Genomic DNA, 21771 nt, shown 5'->3' with positions numbered 1-21771 from the left:
CTTTTATCTGATAGCCACCAAAAATGAAACTGCTACCTGACGTAAGTAAAACCCTAGTTTCTATGTGACAGTGTACCTAGGTTACTCGGGACAGTGACCCACAGAATACCGTGCAGTAAACATAAACTAGTAATTGTTCTGTGCTGGTCTGGCATTAATAGATACCTGTCTCTAGTGATAATTCAATTTCAGCTCTTGAGTCATGTCTTGAGTCTACCTTGCTGTAGAATTCTAGCCCCCAAAATGTCAATTGCATTTTGCACCCCAGGGTTGGGTAGGTAGCTGGTTATTATGACTGTTTTGTTAACAATAAGTGCGATCTATGTGGATAAATTCTTAGTACTAACCCCAGACTAGGCAAATGGACCCATATAAAGAACATTTTCAAACTGAAAATAATAAGCAGTGACAAAAATAACCACATACGCTAAATACCATTCCATTGAAACTTCCAATAGGAGCCAGAGTGATAGTCTAGCAGGGAGGGCGTTTGCCTTGCACACGGCCAACCTAGGGTTCGAACCGTGGTATCCCATATGGGCCCCCAAGCACCACCAGGACTAATTCCTGAGTGCTGAGCCAGGAGTAACCCCTAAGTATCGCCAGGTGTGACCCAAAAAGGGAAAAAAAAAACTCATAATAACCCTGGGAACTAACCTTTCGGGGGAGGAAACGATTGTGGCTTTGTCCTGGGATCAGAGACAGAATTCAGGCCCATGCCCCTGTGATACAAAGACATGATTGATCAATTAATATACATAAAATTCTTGTTTTTATACAAAATAACCACACAAGATTAAGCAAATCATGAAAATAAAAAATACACATATGTTCCCTTCGTGTGGTCTCATTTTCCCTACCAGTCCTGGGGTTATTTTAATGTTTAAAATGGCTGCTATCAGACGGGTTATTTTATTTGCTCTTGCTAACCACTGAAGTTGTAGGGAAAAGGGAAGTAGTTTAATCGTTTCTTCCTCCAAGAGGTCATAATTTAGTGGGGGACATCAGGATGTTTTTCTTGGCATATCTCCTTTGAGTAGTTTTCCTTGCACATCTGCTATATAAATCACTAGACTAATCCTTGAAAAGTTGCCAGTTAAAGTCACACTTAATAGTGACCCAAAGGTACCTTTTGGACCAAGAAAGTAGATGGTAGTCTTTGCAGGGCAGAAATACCATTATGTTTTGAGTATTTTCTTATTTTGAATAAATTCTTGGGTTTTTTTTTTTAGGTATTGAAATAACCATATGGAGTTTCTCTAATCCCCAAAAGACAATGTTGAAAGATAAATAATGACATTTTATGTAAAAAAAGTGTTTAAGTCACAATCTCTATAAGTTTTTGCCTTTTCGGTGATCATTTCATACATACATTCTAGTTTGGTACAAATTTTGCCATCTTAAACTAAATTTGAGGCGTTGATGTCTTTAATGATTCTTCATATAATGAACTGTTACTGACCCTGAATTCTACATTAGCCATGAAATAAGAATTTGCCTTTAGGACAAGTTTAGTACAACCGGGAGTAATTCCTGAATCAGAGCCAGGAGTAACCAACCCCTGAGTATCACCAGGTGTGGTCCAAACCCTCTCTTCACCAGGAAAAAAAGAAACTTGTCAGTTGTTAGGAATCTCAGAAATTCTAGATGTGAGTCTGGTTAGTTTTGGCCCGTGCCAAGTAACACTGAATTCATACTGGAAGTTTTTTCCTTAGAATTTGAAATAAACTCTCCCATAAGCAGGTATTTCTTGAACTCACACTTTTAAGTTATAAGAAATGAAAATGTTGGTTTTTAAAATATTTTGGCTTAAAAAAAAAAGTTCTAACAGACCAGATTTTTCACATGAAATCAGATTTATACCGAGCCAGTTAAAAAAGTTTTTAAAAAGTATGAAAAGTGTTCTGCCATACCAAATTTCTTGCCTAAGATATAATAGTTGGGGGTGGGGGGGGTGGAATGTGGAAGGGGGGGAGGAGGGGCTAAAGAGAGAGTCCAGTGGGCAGAGCCTCACCTTCCATGCTGGGGGTGAAGGTTGGAGACCCGAGAGCTTCCTCACAGAGGCCCCCTGGCCTGCCCTGGAAAAAACTCGGATTTTGTCATTCTGATCTTCTAAGTGCCCCAGACTGTGACTTCTACCCCCGCTTTATAGAGAACTAATTTAGCTTCGCCTTTGAAAAACTGCCTCCAATATTTAAAACGTCTTTGATTTAGAAGTTTCTCTCCCAGCAGGGACCATCCGTACCTGTAAGTGCAGCATTTTTCATCCCAGTGCCTTCAAATGAACAGAGACTTTCCATACTTAACGCATTTTACCAGGTAGTCTCCATCTAAGAGAATTAAAAGCCTACCCAAAAATGCTGCCTGCGGGTACGCAGTGGTCCTTAGCTAGTTCTTAAGAAGGGAAGGTTTTTACCCTTTATTTCAGCTGCAGAGTAGCGCCCAGTGTTCTCAGTGGTCCCCTGCTCTCCTTCTGTGCCAGGAAAACCTGAACATCTGCTATAGAGCTTTTCATTCTTTTTTATTTGCTAAGTGTATGACAGATGCGGTCTAAAACTTTGAGTGAAGGTTAGACTATTGATGGGCTGGAGAGATATACAGCAGGTCGCACACAACTGACACAGGTTTGGTCCTGGGCATCCCATAGGGTCCCCCAAGAACCACCAGGAGTGATTCCTAAGTGCAGAGACAAGAGTAACCCCTGAGCATCTATGCGTGTGGATCCCCCCCAAAAATAATACAAAATGGAAGCCATGTGAACTAACACTATTAGGTAATAGAAAAATACCAAGTGTTTAAAACTCTACCCCCATTTAGAACTGTGGACTGAACTATTGCTGAAACTGTAGGCTGGTAGTGGTCAGACAGATCAAAGAATTTGCTAAGAGTTGATGTGAAAAGAGCTTTTGGTTTAAAGAAGAATATGCAATTCTTAATTTTCTTACAGCTTATGCCAGAATTTCATGTGAGGTAGGGGTTCTTTTCTATTGTCTCATCTTGTGGGGAAGTTTGGTATTTTTAACAACTGATGGCGTTTTCTGTGGCTTTTATGTCCCAGAAACAGGTAATCTAATTTCGATGCACTTAGGCAGTTTTCTGCCTCTGTTTTTTTTGGGGGTAAGGGGGGTGGAGAGGCAGTGGTGAAGAGGCCACACTGAGTAGTGCGCAGGGGACCGTATGTGACAGTGCAAGGCAAGCACTCTACATTGTCTTTCCAGCCCCAGGCATGTGGCATTTTAATCGTCCCTCTTGAAATAGAGTGATATAGTCAGCCCAGCCCTATATGTGTAAGCAATACACACACGATCATCTCATATACATAGGATATTGCTGGATTGAAATAGGACATTAAAAAAAATTTTTTTATTGAATCATAGTGAATTACAAAGGGGCATATGTTTTTGTAAGTCACCATGATTTTGAAATCTCGTTATTGCGGAAGACTGGATGAAATTTTAGATATCTTCGATTTTAGTTTTTCCTTAAACTGTTCATTTATCTTGTTTTTAAGAGTTAAGTTTAACATGGGAGTAATACATTGGCTCTCTCTCCCCGTTTGAATTGAACTTCTGTTTCATGTTGACTAAACCCAAAGGAAATGTATTTTTCATGACAGTTTATCTTTTTTAGACATTAGTTCAGCATTTTTGAGTATCACACCTGTGATACCATCTTATATTGTAACGAGCAGGCTTTTAAGCCATGTGGTTTTACTAATTCTCAGGTTTTAGGCGATCGTGACAGAGTTATAGAAAGTGGGCGTCAGAGTTAGAACATCTGGTAACATTTCCTCGTGGTGTGGAGGTTCTCTGACTTCTCTATTAAGGAATTGGTATTAAATGTTTCTCTTCTGTTTTCCCCACAGTAGCAGGAACTGGTCTGCTGTCGCTGAAGCTGGCATCATGGAGCAGCCAGTGCTAGGTCTAGCCATCTTCTTCTGGACGTTCTAATACTTGTTTTCTTATGATACAGAGGAGTATTTTATTTGTTTCTTGTCTGAGCACTGTAGATATTTCCTAAGGTACTACACAATCCTACATGCTTTAAGAACATGAATTTGAAGGAAGCACGACTTGAGTCCAGGCAGTTTTAATTACTTCGCGTTTCATTTTCAGATCCACAAAAGACTTGATTCATCAGTAGCAAATGTCCAGCCACGTAGCTTGTTTTTCCACATGCCTACACCATTTATACTGCCTCAGATACTTTATTTTTTCTTTTTGGATAACAATAAAAGTTAGGTTTTTGTTGAATGTAGGAGTGGTTGTTGACTATAAATTTTATACTAATCATGGGCTTATAATATCATGTAACTTGGTTTTTTAAGATATTGAACCTATTACCTTACAAAGAAGGATAATGCGGTAAAGGCAAATGGGTGAGTGATCGGGCAGTATATTAGGGCAAATGTCTTTCAACGTATTTCCCTAATGTTTTGGCTAGAAACATTTTCCTGGCAAGGGACTTCCCAGTTGATGCTCCAGGGGCCTCTCCCAGCAATTCTTTGCCAACCAGGCCTGCAACGACCCAAAGATGTGACGCAGCTGGGACCCTCCAGTGCCAGGAATCAATTACCGGCCCCCCCCCCCCCCCCCCAGCGCTGCTGTCTCCGGGGCTTTGCCCAGTGATGCTGAAGGAACCGTGCAGTGCTGAGCATCAAACTGGAGTCGAACTAGGCTGTGCGTTAATTCTTCTCTCCAGCCCTTGAGTGATGTTTTAACCTGAGAATTTCTTCATGTTTATGAGTGTTTTGTTATTTTTAAAAGACTAAGGGGAAAAAAAAACAATCCTTTACAATCCTATCATGGTTTTATCTGCATCACAGAAGTGACTCTGAACTACAGGTTTAAATGTCAAGAATCATTTTTCCTAAAGCAGTTTTTAATAATCCTTTTGATTTCAATATTAGGTACTTAAATTGTTCCCTGTGGTTTTACAACATATAGCATTTGGTATACATACTTTAGATTTGTATACATAAATTTTAGTTACTGCTTCACACTTATTAGCCTGATGAAACAAGGCATTGGAAGTACAAATAATACTCATGTGGTCTACCATGATGCTTATTTGCCTATAAATAGTTAAAATGTAGCTAATGATGATAAAGTACTTGATTTATGTTTCTAATGACATTCAATAATTTTCTCTTGATTACAACGTAATATTCATGGGAAAATTGGAAAAATACAGGAAAGAATAAAGAAAAAAACAGCCATTTAAAACCATTCCTTAGGACCCTGTCTCTTGCTGCCTTTGTTTTTCTAGTTCTCTTTAAGTGTGGCTATATATTTACAACACAAGCTTTTAAAGCATAAAAGAAAATACTGCTAAATACTCTTCAGATCTCAAAGTGAAGGAAGTCATATTCATTTTAAAATAAAAAGAAACCCACACTAAAAACACAACCCTTTGGATTCCATTTCTGGGAGGAAGTAATTTAAGCACAAGCTGAGGAAAATACCACTTTTTCAGTTTTCTTCTGAGAAGTTAGAAATGGATAGTACCTGCACGGTATCATTTCACCTGGCAGATTGTTTCCTTTTAGCAAAGCATATTCTTAAATCTTTAACAGAATAAAACTATAGAACTATAAAAATTTATAGAACTATAAAATTATAGAACTGTAAAAATTATTCCACTTTTTGTCAGTCACATTACCAATTTTTAATGAAAATTAGGAGCTTTACTATGTCTTAAGTAAAAACTCTATTTCAGTTCTAATCTTCACCAAGTTTACTTCTAAACTCTTGACCCAAACTGACGCTGGCAGTCCTGAGCATTGAAATAGGCAGGTGTGCAGAGTATGGCTGAAGGAACGTAATTTACAAACGAAACCATCACTCCCCTGAATAATTGAACATTGGGTTGTCATGTTGCCATCGCGGACTTGTGCTGACCTGGACATGGTCACTTTTTATAGTTGGGGTTCAAGATGCAGTGAGTGGATTTGGCTGTCCAGGGATTCTCACTGGGGATTCTCTTGGTACTGACCTCTTGCTAGGGTCTTGCAAAGAGCAAATGGCAAAGCATATTAAGGCAGGTTCACTATCGCTGTAACATAAAAATTTCAGAATGTGTGCAGCTTTTTTTTGTATTCTTCACTCTTTGTCATTCATTTCCCAATAAGACAAAAATAATTTTGTTTGTAGAGACAATTGTCTTAGACCTTTGTCTGCATTTCATATTTTGTAAAACTGTTGCGAGAGCCCCATCTAGCGTCTGAAACATCCACTCATAAAACATGTGTCAGTCAGAAAGGAAGTTTTAGGAATTAGCGTAAATTCCTAAAATGTTTTTCCTTTCACATCTGTACATAATTTTTTAAGCTTTTCTTTTTTGTGTGGTGTAGAAGAGTCATTTTTCTTACTACAAAAGATTAGTGGCAGTACAGTTAAGGTGTGGATTAAGGGCCGTAGAAAACAGGAAAGATCAGAATGCCATTTCTACATTTTTAGAAGTAGTTGTTTTTAAGTGACCTGGAATAAGACCAAACTATTCAGTGTTGTTTTAGTTGACATTTGTTTCTGAATTAAATACAGCTTAAAAAGCCTCTTTTTTGGCATTCTTTATACCATCAGATCTTAAGAATTCTTTCCAGTTTCTGATAGTTTCATTGGGAAAGTGGCTTTAAAATAGAGCTTGATTCTCTTCGTGGAAATGTTCTGGCTTTTTTGGTTACTATCATTACCATATCTTCTGTAAATAAACTCCCGAGCTTGTGAACGCATGCTAGTGGCAGATTGTCGTTTTACATAGTTCCCATTGTTTCCCAAGCAGGGAAAACCAAGATCTCAAACTGCTGGCTTTCTGCCACCTCTCCACCTAAACACAGCACTCAGACACGCAGCCTTCAGCTAAGGGTCTTCTGAAGATTTACGGAAATCTTCTCTTTTGACCCCTGGGCTTTTTGATAGCTTGAGCAAGGAAAGTAGTGTGCAGAGAAGGGTGGTGTTTATGAAGGCTCTTGTAAAAATATTTCATGTACATGGACCAGAGATTAACTCCTTTCATCTTGTTCTCCAACAAATTAAACAATGCAAACAGATTTCAAGTGCATTCTTGGTAATGAAATGCTTGGGTGAATTATAATCCTAATTGTTCTTGCTCGTTCCCACAGCTGCATTTTGACACTTTCAAGTGCCTAAGCCAGGCATTCTTCAGCCATAGGATAAACAAAATCACTCTAAAATCCATCATTTTGTGGCATCTTGCCTTGCAGACCTGTCACTGCCTTGATTTGCTTTTAGTTGCACTGTTGACAAAATTAGGAAAAAATGTCATTAGGTTTAAAGATAAAATTATTAATCAGTAGAACCACTGCTGCATTTTTATGAAATTTTCTTAGTAATAGAATTAAGTTTTGAAGGAAGCAGGGGAGATTATGGACTAATTTTAGTCCCACGGAAATAACTTTCATTTTATCAGCCTAGTTGATATTTCAGAAGGGAGCTCCATCCAAGATTTGCAGGAAAGTAAAAGGATCTCACTTTTTCCCTTAGAATAGTGTTCAGCACATAAGTCTAGAGACCAGATTTAGTCTTGACTTAACAAGCATATTTATATGCATAATGAATCCTTTGATATTTGGCCCAAAATTGTTTATTGGTCTGTCCTTAAATTTAAAGAAATTGAAGTGTTTGCAGTAAATTTGAAATGTATATTGCTTTATATTTGAGAAAGGGATTCAAATGTCAGTTTTAACCTATCTTACTTAAAAAGTAGAACTTTGTAATTACTGAAAAGCTATATGCTATTAGGCTTTCACATTATGTTCTTTCATGATTTTCTAAGGTTTAAGTGGAAGATTTGATTACTATATTCACAGGCATCTGTTGTAATAGCTCCTTAGATGTCAAATACAGCTGTGGTGTGTCACAGTTTCATAGTACTTTTATATTCTTCAGAATGTTTGAATTCTTAAATCTATATAAGCATGAGAAATTCTGCTTAATAATCACTTTACCATCTCATCTTAATTTTCAAGTGTTCTTTTCAGTCAATCCTTACTAAAATATTACTAATTTTAATTATAATAGATGATTATTAGTTCTAATAGTAAATATTAACATTTATTGGCTATTTTCTATATGTGAGACTCGGTGTTTTAATGTACCCACGATAACTCCCCTTTAGGGTAGTATTCTTCTTTCCAGTTTACACTTGAAGAAACTAAGATTAAGAGAATTCAGATAACATTGTCAAAGAGCACAAAGAAACGGATTGCACTCAGTTCTTTCTGACATCTCGAGTCCATGTTCTAGTTACGTTCGCTCTGTAATTTCCTGATCAAACATACCCATTTAATGGCACGGAAAGTGTCTATGAACCAAGTGGCAGAAAGTCATAGGATTAGTCAAGTTCAAATTCATAGTAGTTCTAGACATAAAATCAGAAACATTCAATTTTTTTTAAAAGCAATTGATGCCCGCTATCATATACTTTTGCTGATTAATTTACAGAATTTCTGTGAACAGGAAGCCCAAGAGTGCCCCGGAACCAGGGATTGGTCAGGGAACTGACAGTTTAGACTGCGGTGCCTGTTCAGTTTCTGTTTTAATTTGAGCCCAAGCCATTTTTCACTGGATTTCGGCCAGCTCTGATGTAATCGCTCATCTGTATTCTTGAAAGCTAATGGAATAGTTAAACCTTCTTACGGATAAGTTAAATGTGTTCTCTTGTGTCCTTGGGTACCTTGTGCACAAGAGCGGTTTTCTCTCCCACCCTGTCGAGGCACCTCATTAGGGCACCCGGTAGTGTCATTATTAAGTTTTCATGTGTTTCTCAGTTTTGATGCTAATCTTTGTGCGTATGTGCGTGCATTTTTCCCCCCTCTCTGCAGCACCAATGTGGTTATGAATTATTCAGAGATTGAGTCTAAGGTTCGAGAAGCAACGAATGACGATCCTTGGGGACCTTCTGGGCAACTCATGGGAGAGATTGCCAAGTAAGTGATAATTTGACTCAGCAGTGCAGAAAGAATCCAAGTATTTTAGCATACACACAAAAGTGAAATTTGCTTTCAGTTTCAAACAGTTTTGCTGCCAGAAACGTGTTTATATTATCACTCATATAATAGGGGAGGAAATTTTATACAGGGCATGCCCTTAAAAATTAGCTCAACGTGAGCTGTAGCAGTAGTACAGCGGTAGGAGCTTGCCTTGCCCTCAGCTAACCCGGCTTCCATCCCTGTCACTGCGTATGGTCCCCTGAGCTCCTCCGGGAGTGATCCCTGAGCACCACTGGGTGTGGCCCAAACCACCCCCAGGCCCCCAGATTAGCTCAAAGAGTAAAACAAAGGCTTTCTTTTCCAGTGAAGCTTAGAGACTTACTGTACCTTACCATATAAAATTTTGACAAATACGTATAATTGGAATGAAGTTTCAGAAATTTTCTTCTTATGAACATCTGGACCACTGCCAGTGAATGAACAACTTGTAAAATAAGCTATTAGTGGGGCTTATGAATATGCTAGATATTGTTTAAAATATGGAAAATATTTGAAGAAGCATATCATCTACTTTTTTTTTTTTAATTAAGCTGATTAAATTTTTTTACGCTCTTTGGGAAAGCACATTATCTTAGAACAAGCCTGCCATCTACTGTCAAAATAAATACATTGCAAAACCTTGAGAAAATTGTCTTCTTTTTGCAGGGCCACATTTATGTATGAACAATTTCCAGAACTTATGAACATGCTTTGGTCCCGAATGTTAAAAGACAATAAAAAGAATTGGAGAAGAGTTTATAAGGTATGGGCGTTGGATTGTCTCTATAATTTGTCAAAAGGAGTTGAAAACAAATGCTTGAACTTTTAAGATAATGGGTGCATAAGTGATTTTGAAGCATGTAGCATCCTTGACTATTCGAAAGCCCTAAAAAGAAGAGGCCAGTTAGATTGCTTAATGGGGGGGGGCCCAGGTTTAATCCCCAGCACCACACAGTCGCCCCCAGTACCCCCAGGAGAAATCTCTGAGCCAGTAATACTCCCTGAGGACCACTGAATGTTGCCAGCCCCCCCACCCCCAAATCAAGGGTAAAAGAAATAGAATTGCTAATGTGTGTCAGTTTCCTGGTTACCATAAACAATTACTAACGTAAAGTGCTTAAAATTAATATTTATAAACTTCTAAATACTGGCTATATTTATTAAAATTTACTACTAAAAATGCATGAAGTGAAATGGATGCCTGTTTAATGTATGAGCAGTTAAGATGAAGACCTATGGTTTGTCTTCTGTACATAAAAATATGCCTGATTTGTAACAGTATTGCACAGTATTCTGCACCAAAATATATATTGACTTAAAACACAGACTCTAATACATTAAAGGTTCTCAAGTATCTATCTGCACATATGTATTCTTTATCTGACTCATTTCATTTCGTTCTGAGCTTGTCATATAATGTAGATATATTATGTGACATCTGTTCTTTCATTCCCACATATTTTCATGCCACAAGAGAGTTAAGTTTTTCTGTGCCTTCCAAATGGTACATAACATTCATTTGAAACTTTGACAGCTATATTTCTGACTTCCAGGATTGAAAACCAAATGCTCCATTTAATTCCCATTGTTTTGATGTTCTTTAAAAAAAGGAATTTTTTTTTTTCATTTTTTTTAGCTTATGCGGCAGTTGAGATAGTTGGAATTTCTGTGAATTAACTGTGTTCTTAAAAATTAGATTTAAAAAATTAAATCTTGTGTAAAATGACTTTTTTACAGATTATTCTTAGAAGGCTGAGATTTTTATTTTTCCCTCCCTCGATTTCATCAACCTAATTCCATTTTCACAGACACAGTTATCTTTATGCAGTAGGTGTTTCCCAGCAAGTTCAGTTTTGGGTGCATAAGTCAGTGATGGTCACTTGTGCAGATGTCCCCCCCATCTTGTTCAAGAACATTTTCATCACCACAACAGAAATCCCAGGAACATCCCCCTCCCCATTTGTTTCTTGAAACAAAAGCCACATGATTAACACCCAAAACATTCAATTTGATCTGTGAAAAATGCTAAAGGATCACGTAATTGCCAATAATTCTTTTTTTACTGATGGTTCTAACAGAAATTTCCATACTATCCAGATAAGTTCCATACTAGCCAGCTTTCTGCAACCTTATTGTGTATGTTTTCCTCTCTCTACCTCTATCTCTGTCTCTCTCTCCCCCTCCCTGCCCCCCCCTCCTTTCCCTCTGTCCCAGTCCCCGCTTCCACCCTCTACCCGGGTGCTTGGGGGACTATGCCCCAGTCTCTTTGATGCCCTAGCTAGAAGTATGAGCCTGATCGTTTGATTGCTCCAGCCCACCAGGGTGACCCCAGCTGTGCTAGAAAAGCTTGCATTTGGGTATTTTTTTTAACTTCAGAATTACTTTTTTTGTTTTTTAATATGTGATGACAAACCATAGGTCTTCATCTTACTTGCTCATACAATAAACAGGTATCTATCCATTTTACTTTACTTACATATATATGAAAGTTCTTACAGTATCCAGTGAACCATCTAAAATACTATTTTTGTTATATAAGAGGACCTGCAAATTGATAATAGAGGCTTTGGACTATGCAGATGAGTCTAAACATATATTACTCATTTGCGAATGTCGAGATTATATTTTTGAACATTTACTGAGAGCTCCTGGAGAATTTATTTCATTAAATCATTCGGTGCTTTATATTTTTACAGTCACTGCTGCTCCTAGCTTACCTCATAAGGAACGGATCAGAGCGTGTTGTTACAAGTGCCAGAGAACACATTTATGATTTGCGATCCCTGGAAAATTACCACTTTGTAGGTGAGCAATAGAAAAACCTTATAAGCAAATTAAAACAGTAGTTGGAGTTGTCAGTCACCTGAACCAGCTTAGAAGCTTCTCCGCTCTAATTAGAATGTGACTGTTGCGGGTTGTGTGACGAGTGCAGAATCCAAGACGTGGGGCCCTAGAGTATTAATTAGTGAAGACAAGAACTTGCAGAAAAGACTGGCTAATAACAACAGAACCAACACAACATGAGTGTTCGGGTTTATATTAAAATATGCACTGGAGACTGGTCCCCTGTGGTGTCCATAAAGGAATAGCTTTAATCATATGGGAAGAAAAGGTTAGCGCTCCAAAACACACACATCTGTTTGAAGCTGGGTTTTTTTCTTCCTCCCACCAAATAATATTTACTGTGCAAAGCCAGCAAGGCCAGAGTGTGTTTTGAATGTGAACGAGGCTCCAGAACGAACCACATTTCATTTTGTAGCATTCCCCAGTTGAAAGCACTTTAAAATTTCCATTTTTCAGCGACACTAAATCCCGGTAATTAGTGTCCCCAAACTTGTATGGAGGAAATCTAGGGGGTTGGGTGCTGCTCTCACTAAAATGTTAAACTAGTCTTTGTTTTGTTAAAATACTAGAGCAAAAGAGAGTAACACTTGAATGGATATAAGTTGATTTTGTAACTGGAAATCCTGTTGAGTAGATCTTTCATTGTTCCTGCTGGGGTCTGTGGCCAGGGCCTTTTAAATTCATCTTATTCTTCTGGATCAGTGTTTGTAGTCAAAGCTTAGAATTTGCCTATGAGACAAATTAGTAATAACGATTTGCCTTTTAATTGAAAAGTAGAAGCTCTTTAGTTTTTTTATTGTCAAAATTTCATGTCTCGGTGAAAAGCTCTCTATTTTTTTTTCCCTCTCTTATCCTTACAGATGAGCATGGGAAGGATCAAGGTATAAACATTCGCCAGAAGGTGAAAGAATTGGTTGAATTTGCCCAAGATGACGACAGGCTTCGTGAAGAACGAAAGAAAGCTAAGAAGAACAAAGACAAATACGTGGGGGTTTCCTCGGACAGTGTTGGAGGATTCAGATACAGTGAGTAGCAGAGACAGGCTGGCATCGAGGAATTAACAGGCCTTTTGGGGCGGGGGCTGTTAAGAAACGCTGGGATGTATGACCAAGAGCCAGTTTTTTCGCTTCAGAAATAGGCTACAAAAAAATCTGTAATCCTCATTTTGGCGCCCAATTTCGTGCATCTTGGAATCTTGTCTAATTTTTCCTTTAATGGGTCCAGAGTATGATTTTAACCATTACTAGCTGATTAAATGACTGCAAACTTCAAGCTAACGTGCAGACTAAAACAGGTCAGTGCCCTTCTCTCTCGGTGTTAGTTTTTTAAGAAGGGGTTGGGTGATCTTTCTTAACTTTTTCTTCAGAGCATAAAAATAAAAAGCTTGAACAAGAGAAGAAACTTTTCTAATTTGAAGCCAACTCAGCTCTATTTTTGGCCAGAAACATAAGCTACTTAGAGATCAGCCCGGGCTGCCCTTCCCCTTAATTAAGCACTGCATTAATTTGCCATAGGAAAAGATGAATGACAGTATCATCAGGTTTTCATCTACGACTATTGCTTGTTTTTTTCCCTGTAAGGAAACAGGGAAATCAGATCAAAACATTGATTTCTTATGTTTATTTTTAATATAATAATATATTTCCTTGAGACGGGGCTGGGTGTTTGAAATGGCCAGAGGAAGGGCTCTCCTCTTTCTCCTCACGTCCCTTTGCACTTAGCGTGAGCTCTTAAAGATGATGCCCTGGTCAGCTGAAGACAGGTCAGCGCTGTGTATCTTAGCAACTGCATAGAGGGCTCTCTGCACCCTTCACCTGTTGAAAGTTTATTTTCGTGTTATTCTGAGTCCTTTCCAGCCCTCTTCAGCCACTCATGTTTATAAAAATCACCTTGGCTTAAGTTTTGTCTAGTAAATGCAAGTTGATAAAATTCTTACATCAGATGTTTTATATAAAGACCTTCAATTTCTTATTTTGTGACTACCTGTAAAATAATACCTTCCCTGCTGTGCTCTCTTTCTGACATCCAAGAAAAAAAATACTGCATTAAATTAGCAGTTGAAGGATGTTGTAACAGCAGATATCCATTTTCTTATTTGTGTCAGTATCACGTACAAGTTCTTAAATGGGCAAGATTTTTTTTTTTCTTTTTGGGTTACACCCGGCAATGCACAGGGATGAATGACTCCTGGCTCTGCACTCAGGAGTGACTCCTGGCGGTGCTCAGGGGACCATATGGGATGCTGGGAATCGAACCTGGGTTGGCCGAGTGTAAGGCAAACGCCCTACCCGCTGTGCTACTGCTCCAGCCCCTTAAATGGGCAAGAATTTTTTAAGTAAAACATATAAATATGTTTTGAACATTGTTTTGTTTTTTCTCTGTAATTTTTTTTTTTTTTTTGGTTAAAGTGGGGAGAATATTGTATTTAGACTGTTTCCCCAGGAAGTCACATATTATGTCGCTTTTTCAAAGTTGCTATCATAGTTTTACTCAAAAGTAAAAATTGAGTAGAAATTGTTACTTGTAGCTCATTTCCTCTTTCTACTTGTATCCCTCATTGCTAGCACACTGAGCAATTTTATCAGATGAATTTAGAAAACTATTTTCAGACTCATTCACAAAATGCACTAATTGTACCATCTGCATTGGGGATAAAGTTGAATGTCCTGTGTGTTTACCTCACTGCATGCTTCATAGATGTTATTTGAAGCATGCCTAACCAACTTCTGATGATTTCGTATGTTTTTCATTTTGACATCAGATGTTTTTCTATATCCAGCTTCTTTGCTACTTCCTTTAGGATGATGTCTTTCATTTTCCCTATGAACTAGTTTCTTTTCAGAGTCTAGTTTATCAAGTTTATCACATTGTCATTGAAATGTACATACATATGATGAAAAAACATTCATTTGCTTAAGTTTTTCTAGTAAACTTCATTGCATCACATACAGAGCGAACACTGTCCAGTCTCCCTGGCCCTCGTTACATTTTCAAGAGAGTACTGTTCTCCGACGCTTTCCAATAACCAAAAATCATTAAGTGCCAAGAATGACATAGAATGCATTCAGTGATTTTTTTTTTTTTAAACAAAACTCTGTCACACTTTTGCCTGCGCTGGTTTGTATGTTGTCCTCTTGCCTTTCAGCAGCTTTTCGGGCCTTCTGGCTGTGCCATGCTGGGCACTGAGTGGTGGAAGTTTTCATAAACAAAAGCTTTTGAATCTGCATTTCTGCCACTTAATGACCGTGTGCTGTGCTTTGCTGGCTTTGTGTCGATTCAGCACTGTGGGAGCGTCCCATTTCCCTCTCAAAACTATTTTATTATCAGGAAAAGCTTTAGACTAAAGGACTCTAAAGACCCCTTTTGGATTTAATGTCCTTAAAGTTGTTTCTTTTTAATGCTTCATGTAGGTGAAAGATACGATCCCGAACCCAAATCAAAATGGGATGAGGAGTGGGATAAGAACAAGAGTGCTTTTCCATTCAGTGATAAATTAGGTGAACTGAGTGATAAAATTGGAAGCACAATTGATGACACCATCAGCAAGTTCCGGAGGAAAGACAGAGAAGAATCTCCAGAAAGATGCAGGTATTAACACTTTGTTGCCGGGGCCTCTTGGAAAGGTGCTAAATTAAGGCAGCTGGGGACTCTGATGAACGTGATCTAAAATTTAGGTTTAAAAATTGCTTTCAGTTTTTAGAACTGTTTCAGGTCTACAGAGATCATTATGAATCAGGGAGTTGGCATATAATACCCTGCACAAAGTTAACACAGTTTCTCTATCTTGCCCTGGTCCATTTTTCAACACCTGACAACCAAGCGCTGATTACTGTTCCACTATTAACTGAAGTCTGGTTTTTGTACAGTTAAATGTTATCATTAGACAATTATACAGAATAGTTTCACTGCCCTAAAAAGCTCTGTGGAACTACAAAGAATCCATAATTTGCGTGCCATCCTTGTGCGGGGGGGTACTAACCTTCTCTGGGGGATGCTAATCTCTGTGTTCTCAGTATCTTTCGGTGGAAGCAGCTAATACAAGCACTGTGCTGCTGTTTCCAGGATGATACGTCAAAATTTTTTTCAATTAATAGTCTCATACTGTGTTTTCAGTGTCCACTTATTTCTAAAATTGATATTTTCTGATTATATTCAGACTGTTCACTATCACCCTGTTGTTCATCGATTTGCCCAAGCAGGCACCAATAACGTCTCCATTTTTCCCTGCCACGTGCTAGTGTAGCCTGATGGCATATTGGGGGCTCTTTCAGGGTCAGGGGAATGAGGACCATCATTGTTACTGTTTTCGGCATACCGAGTACGCCACGGGTAGCTTGCCGTGCGGCCGGAAGACTCTCAGTAGCTTGCCGGGCTCTCCAAGAGGGATGGAGACTTTTGGGGCAGGCTCTAAATCACCTTTACAGGTGTTCCCAGTCAGACTGTTCATTAAAAAAAAAAAAAATTTTTTTTACCAGTAAAACATTCACACATTATTTTACGTTTGGGCATCAGTTGACCCAGGAATCTAAGGTCAATATTACTGAGGGATAATAAAGCCTAATGGATTTTAAATTCAGCTCTTCCTGTCACATTTCATTGTGATTCTGTGCCAGAATATACCGTGGGGAAAACCCCAATGAAATTTTGAACTGAGCTGTGTTTGACAATCTTAGTAAACTACCTTTTCTAGTGGGTAGGGCATTGGTACTTAATTTTGGTTTTTGGTGCATGTACTTTTTCACTGAGATAGATCCTCAGTCCCAGTACTTAGCTTTACTTAGAACAATACTTGGAACTTTCCAGCATTCACCTTTCATTTCTGCCTCCTCCTCATACAACTGCAAACGAGTATCTCTGCCTGTGTACAGGACATTGAGGACAGAATTTACCTGCACTGCAGGTTCTGCAGAGTCCCCTGGTGTCTGTTAGATACACACCAGCCGGGTTATTACCCTTATTCTTTTCCTTTTTTTTTTTTTTTAGTAAAACCTGCGGTCCAGTCAGCCTGTGCCTAAAGAATTGGCCTAAAGTAACGGTGATGGAACCGAGTCTTTAAGTAAATCCCTAAAACCTTTCATCTCTTTTTTTCCCCACCGCGATCTAACCATCTTAATAGTTCAGAAGTGAAAATGCAAAACTGAAACTCTTCAGCTTCAAAAGACTGTATTCAGAGTCTGTTTCCATTATTAAAACCCTGGAATTAACTGTCTTTCCAAGACCACATTTGGAATACGATCCTGAAAGATCCTGAATTTATTTTTAATAATTTGTATATATCTGATTTACCATTAGATTTTTTTACACTGAAAAAAAAAAGCATGCATATGATAATTACAAAGACTAAGTTTCAGGAAATGTAGTCTACTTTAAAGGATCCTTGTTATTTTTCCCTTGTTAATGATTTTGTGGCCTGTGAATTGACATGTTCAGTTTGACTTAGAAAACAGTCACTATATAGCTAGTTATTACTTATTTGTCAGTATTCTTTCATTGTTTCTGAAGTATGGGCATCAGGCAGGTAGGTTGGTTAGAGATCTAACTGTCCATTCCTTGGTTGTTCTCTTTTTCTCTTTTTACACATTTCCCTTTTTCTTTTTTTTTTTTTTGCCTCCCTTAATTTTTCTGTTTTGTTTTGTTATGGCGTTGCCTCTCAGACTATGCTAGAATTTCCACATCTTCCGGTGGAATATTCAGGTTTAAAGGAGTGAAAATAAAATGTATTTTTATTTATCACAGTAACTAAAGAACACACCAGGACTTCACATTCTAAAGTGTAGGAGAAAAGTGGGAAGAAAATTGTCTATGAGCTTCCTGGCATGGTAACAGAATTTTAGATTGAGTAAGTTCATTATTAGATTTAGGAATTCTTGAAAATGATCAGATGTGAAGCATTAGTTTCACACTGTACCTGTCAGGTGTATATTCTCAGCTTGTTAAAGAAATGATCTTATACTGAAATCAAATTGGTATCAGAAAGGTAAGAAATTTTTGTTTTTCTCATAGGATAGATGAGGGGAATCTTTCAGTCATTTGTAATTAAGAATCTGAATAAGAGTTTATAGATTACCCTTAATGCTTATCGAGAAAAATGTATAGAGACTACATTTAACCCCTTTGGTGTGTGAAGCCATTCGTCTTGATCTTGATTCATACAGATTCCAAGATGCTTTATATTAAAGTAGAAATGGCTTTATATTACTCTGAGTTAAATCACACTGGTAATATCAGTCATGATTTTAAGGGGACTTAAAACATATTATAAATATTTATAATAATACAGATAATAGGTATTTCAGTCAATTTCCTACATGCATCAGAAAAGAAAAAACAAGGCCATATTACTGGAGAGTAGACTAGTGCTGCTATTTTAAATTAGAGGCTTATTTTTTTTAAATAGTTTCACTCACAGTATTTGAGTTTTCTATTGACCAATTTTCAGTTACATAAAGGTTTTCTTTCCTGATGTTACTAAAATGATCAGAGTTGTGTAGTACATTAGCTCATGTTTTTCTGCATGTACAGTTGAGACTTTAATAGTTTGAGGAGAGCTAGAATAATGTCTTAAAGGTATGCACTGAATTTTATTACTTTATTACTGTGTAATGGCACTAGTTATGAATCCTGATAACAGAGTTGCCATGTAAATGCAACTGTAGTTTTGTTTTTTTTTTGGGGGGGGGTGGGGGTTGGCTTTTTGGGTCACACCTGGCGATACACAGGGGTTACTCCTGGCTCTTCACTCAGGAATTAGTCCTGGTGGTGTTCAGGGAACCATATGAGATGCTGGAAATCAAACTCGGGTCGTTTGCGTACAAGACAGACGCCATACCCCCTGTGCTATCACTTCAGCCCTGGATCTATAGTCTTGTGCACACAATCCAGTTCCAGAAAATGACCATCAGCTGCAATTGTATGAGCTCCTGGAGTTTTGATAAAATACTGTTATTTTTCTTGTTTTTTTAAATTTATTTTTCTAACTATATATCTGTAGGGCCGGAGCGATAGCACAGCGGGTAGGGCGTTCGCCTTACAAGCGGCCAACATGGCCGACCTGAGTTCGATTCCTCCGCCCTTCTGGGAGAGCCTGGCAAGCTACTGAGAGTATTCGATATGCCAGACACAGTAACAACAAAGTCTCCAATGGAGACGTTACTGGGCCCGCTCGAGCAAATCGACGATCAACGGGAGGGCCTTTACCTTTACCTTTAACTATATATCTGTAATAAACATTTAGACTGTAATTCACATGTGTGTGATACGGGGTAGCAATGATTCAGACTTACAAGGGAAATCAGCGGTTCCCCTTTCTCCTCTGCAATACACATATTCAGCCAACTTGAAGCTCTGTTGATCCCTGCTGAATAGTCAAAATGAGGATTTTGAAGTTACTGTGCTTGAAATTCCTTAGCTCACGTCTGGAAGAACTCCATTGAAAAGCAATGCCCCCATCTTACTGTTTTGCTTCATTCTTAATCCCTTGCAGTGACAGTGATGAGGAGAAGAAAGCAAGAAGAGGCCGATCTCCCAAAGGCGAATTCAAGGATGAAGAGGAGACGGTGACGACCAAGCACATCCACATCACACAGGCCACGGAGACCACCACCACCAGGCACAAGCGCACCGCGCATCCCTCCAAGACCATCGACCTTGGAGCCGCAGCACATTATACTGGGGACAGAGCAAGTCCAGACCAGAACGCCTCGGCCCACACACCTCAGTCTTCAGCCAAGGTGGGGGACGCACAGGGGCCTCCCCCTACACGCCTCTGCCCTCCCGAACCCCGCTTAGAATTGCCACAGGAGAAGGTGTGGGCATGGCCACACACTCCTAGGAAGGATAGATCCTTCAGCCTGGAACCACACAGGGTCATTCATAGTGAGCAGTCTCTTTGGAAGAGGAAGCCTGTCCGGTTGCCGGACACTTGTGCTCTTTTGGAAAGTAGACGTGGCCCTGTAGTTTCATTTGCTAAAGGCTGCGAGTCGGAATGTAGGGTGTTTGGTTCCTGGTGGCCACGACCGCCGGCCACCAAACAGAGAGAGATCCACTAAGGAAGAGGGACTTGGCAGAAGGGCTCAGTGGGGCCTGGGCTCTTCCTAATCTAAAGCCGGTGGCCATGTCAGGAGCCTGGTTGGCCCGGCGCTCTCACTGCCCTTCGTAGGTCAAGGAAAGCCACCCACAACAGGACTGGCCACAAATCTGTCTTGAAACAAATACACCAAAAGGGATATTTAGCGAGAAAGGTACAGGTGTCATTGTGGGTCACTTTCCTCCAGTTCGCCTTGACACAGCTTATTGTCAGGTTAGAAACAGTGGAAAGCTCGGAGAAAGATACTTCTACTGTGTCCTGCAGATTCTGCATGACTCTGAAAGCAGAGCTGCTTGACAAGAACACGTCGGCTTTTGCCAGGTCTCTGCTGGCATGGGGTATATGTCACCATACGGTGCTCCTTTGAGTTTTGATAAAGGCCTTATAATTATAACTCAGCCTGACTTAGGGCCTCTGGTATTTCTTGACTGTCTTAACTTTCCCCTCCTCGGAAGGGCAGCTAATCACCCACATTACAGGACCCGGGAGAGCCTAATTAAATTCATGTAAGCCTGGATGCAGAACACTATCCCCACAGATTCTTAGGAGAATAAATTAAGATGCGTATACCTTGAAGAATAGTAAACACCTATAGTAAGGTAAAGGTAAAAGGTAAAGGCCCTCCCGTTGATCGTCGATTTGCTCGAGCGGGCCCAGTAACGTCTCCATTGGAGACTTTGTTGTTACTGTGTCTGGCATATCCAACACTCTCGGTAGCTTGCCGGGCTCTCCGAGAGGGGCGGAGGAATCGAACTCGGGTCGGCCATGTTGGCCGCTTGTAAGGCGAACGCCTTACCCGCTGTGCTATCAAATCAGAATAAATATATGACATTATCAGTAAGGATTTTATAGTCGCAGTGTAAGACTTTTTTTTTTAATTTGGGAGCCCAGATAGTGCAGGGATTAAAACACTTGCCTTGTGTGTGGCCCACTCCCATGAAATCCCCAGCACCACAAATGGTCTCCTGAGTTATCACCAAGAGTGGCCCAAAGACAGCAAAATAAAATCTCAACTTTACCTTTTGTCTCTTACCACAGAAGTCTTAAAAGGCTGATTCTCAACTATTTTGGATCTCTTTAAACCTTTTTGGACCACAGTATAGTGTCTTCAAGGCTCAAATTAAACTTGCCTAGACAGTGTTTCGTTAGTGCCTAGGAGCTGTGTTCTAAATATAAAATAACAAGGTAAGGGAGCTGCAGCAATGGTGCAGCACGTAGGGACTTTGCCTTGCACGTAGCCAGTCCGGGTTGGATCCCCGGCATCCTAGAGGGTCTTCGAAGCACCGTCGGGAGTAATTCTTGAGTGTAGAGCCAGGAGGAACCCGAGTACTGCCAGATGTGCCCCTCTCCCCCCCAGAAAAAAGAAAAGCACCAAGGTAAACCAAATAATAGAAATATTTAGACGTAGAAAATGTGGGGTATATGTCAGTGTTACTGAAGTGTGCAGATTTGTCTAGTGTTAGTCCTGCATGGGTTGTGGCCTCTAACCCAGGGATCCAGGACCCTGTCACACTGGAAATTTTGAGGGAGCTTCGTGAGGCCAAGCAGGTCAAGGCCGGGGCTGGACATTGGGGTTCTTCACACAGTTCTTAGATGATTGAACAATGTAGCATGCCAGTTTGCTCGGAAGGCGTTTTTAGAGAAAACACAGCAGGGAAAGAAATAGGAAAAAGAGAGAGGTGTGGATGTGAGAAATTTTTACATCCTGGGAACAGAATCGCTTTAGAAATAAATACTACGTCTCTGTCAGGATTTCTAGGTCACTTCCTGTTTTTCAGAGAACTTCATCCACCCTTACACTCTTGAGAGATAGAGGGGTGTGAGCGGGGAATCCGAGAGGAGCAGGGCAGAC

At 39.4% G+C, this 21771-nt stretch overlaps 1 protein-coding gene across 4 annotated transcripts in view; it reads left to right on the top strand.

The window, feature by feature from the left end:
• The window catches only part of CLINT1 (clathrin interactor 1), a 57157-nt gene that overhangs the window by 19759 nt on the left and 15627 nt on the right, over positions 1–21771 (top strand). For all 4 annotated transcript variants that reach the window (XM_056107974.1, XM_056107973.1, XM_056107972.1 and 1 more), the window contains exons 2-7: positions 8843–8947; positions 9656–9752; positions 11686–11794; positions 12694–12858; positions 15244–15421; positions 19317–19563. In XM_056107974.1, coding sequence (XP_055963949.1) covers positions 8843–8947; positions 9656–9752; positions 11686–11794; positions 12694–12858; positions 15244–15421; positions 19317–19563 — 901 coding nt within the window. The remainder of the gene's footprint in view (positions 1–8842; positions 8948–9655; positions 9753–11685; positions 11795–12693; positions 12859–15243; positions 15422–19316; positions 19564–21771) is intronic.

The sequence above is a fragment of the Sorex fumeus genome, unplaced genomic scaffold, assembly GCF_029834395.1.
Source record: "Sorex fumeus unplaced genomic scaffold, SorFum_2.1 ptg000187l, whole genome shotgun sequence".
Lineage (NCBI taxonomy): Eukaryota > Metazoa > Chordata > Mammalia > Eulipotyphla > Soricidae > Sorex > Sorex fumeus.
Note: the sequence above shows the minus strand (reverse complement) of the source record. Positions and strands in the feature narration are given on the sequence as shown.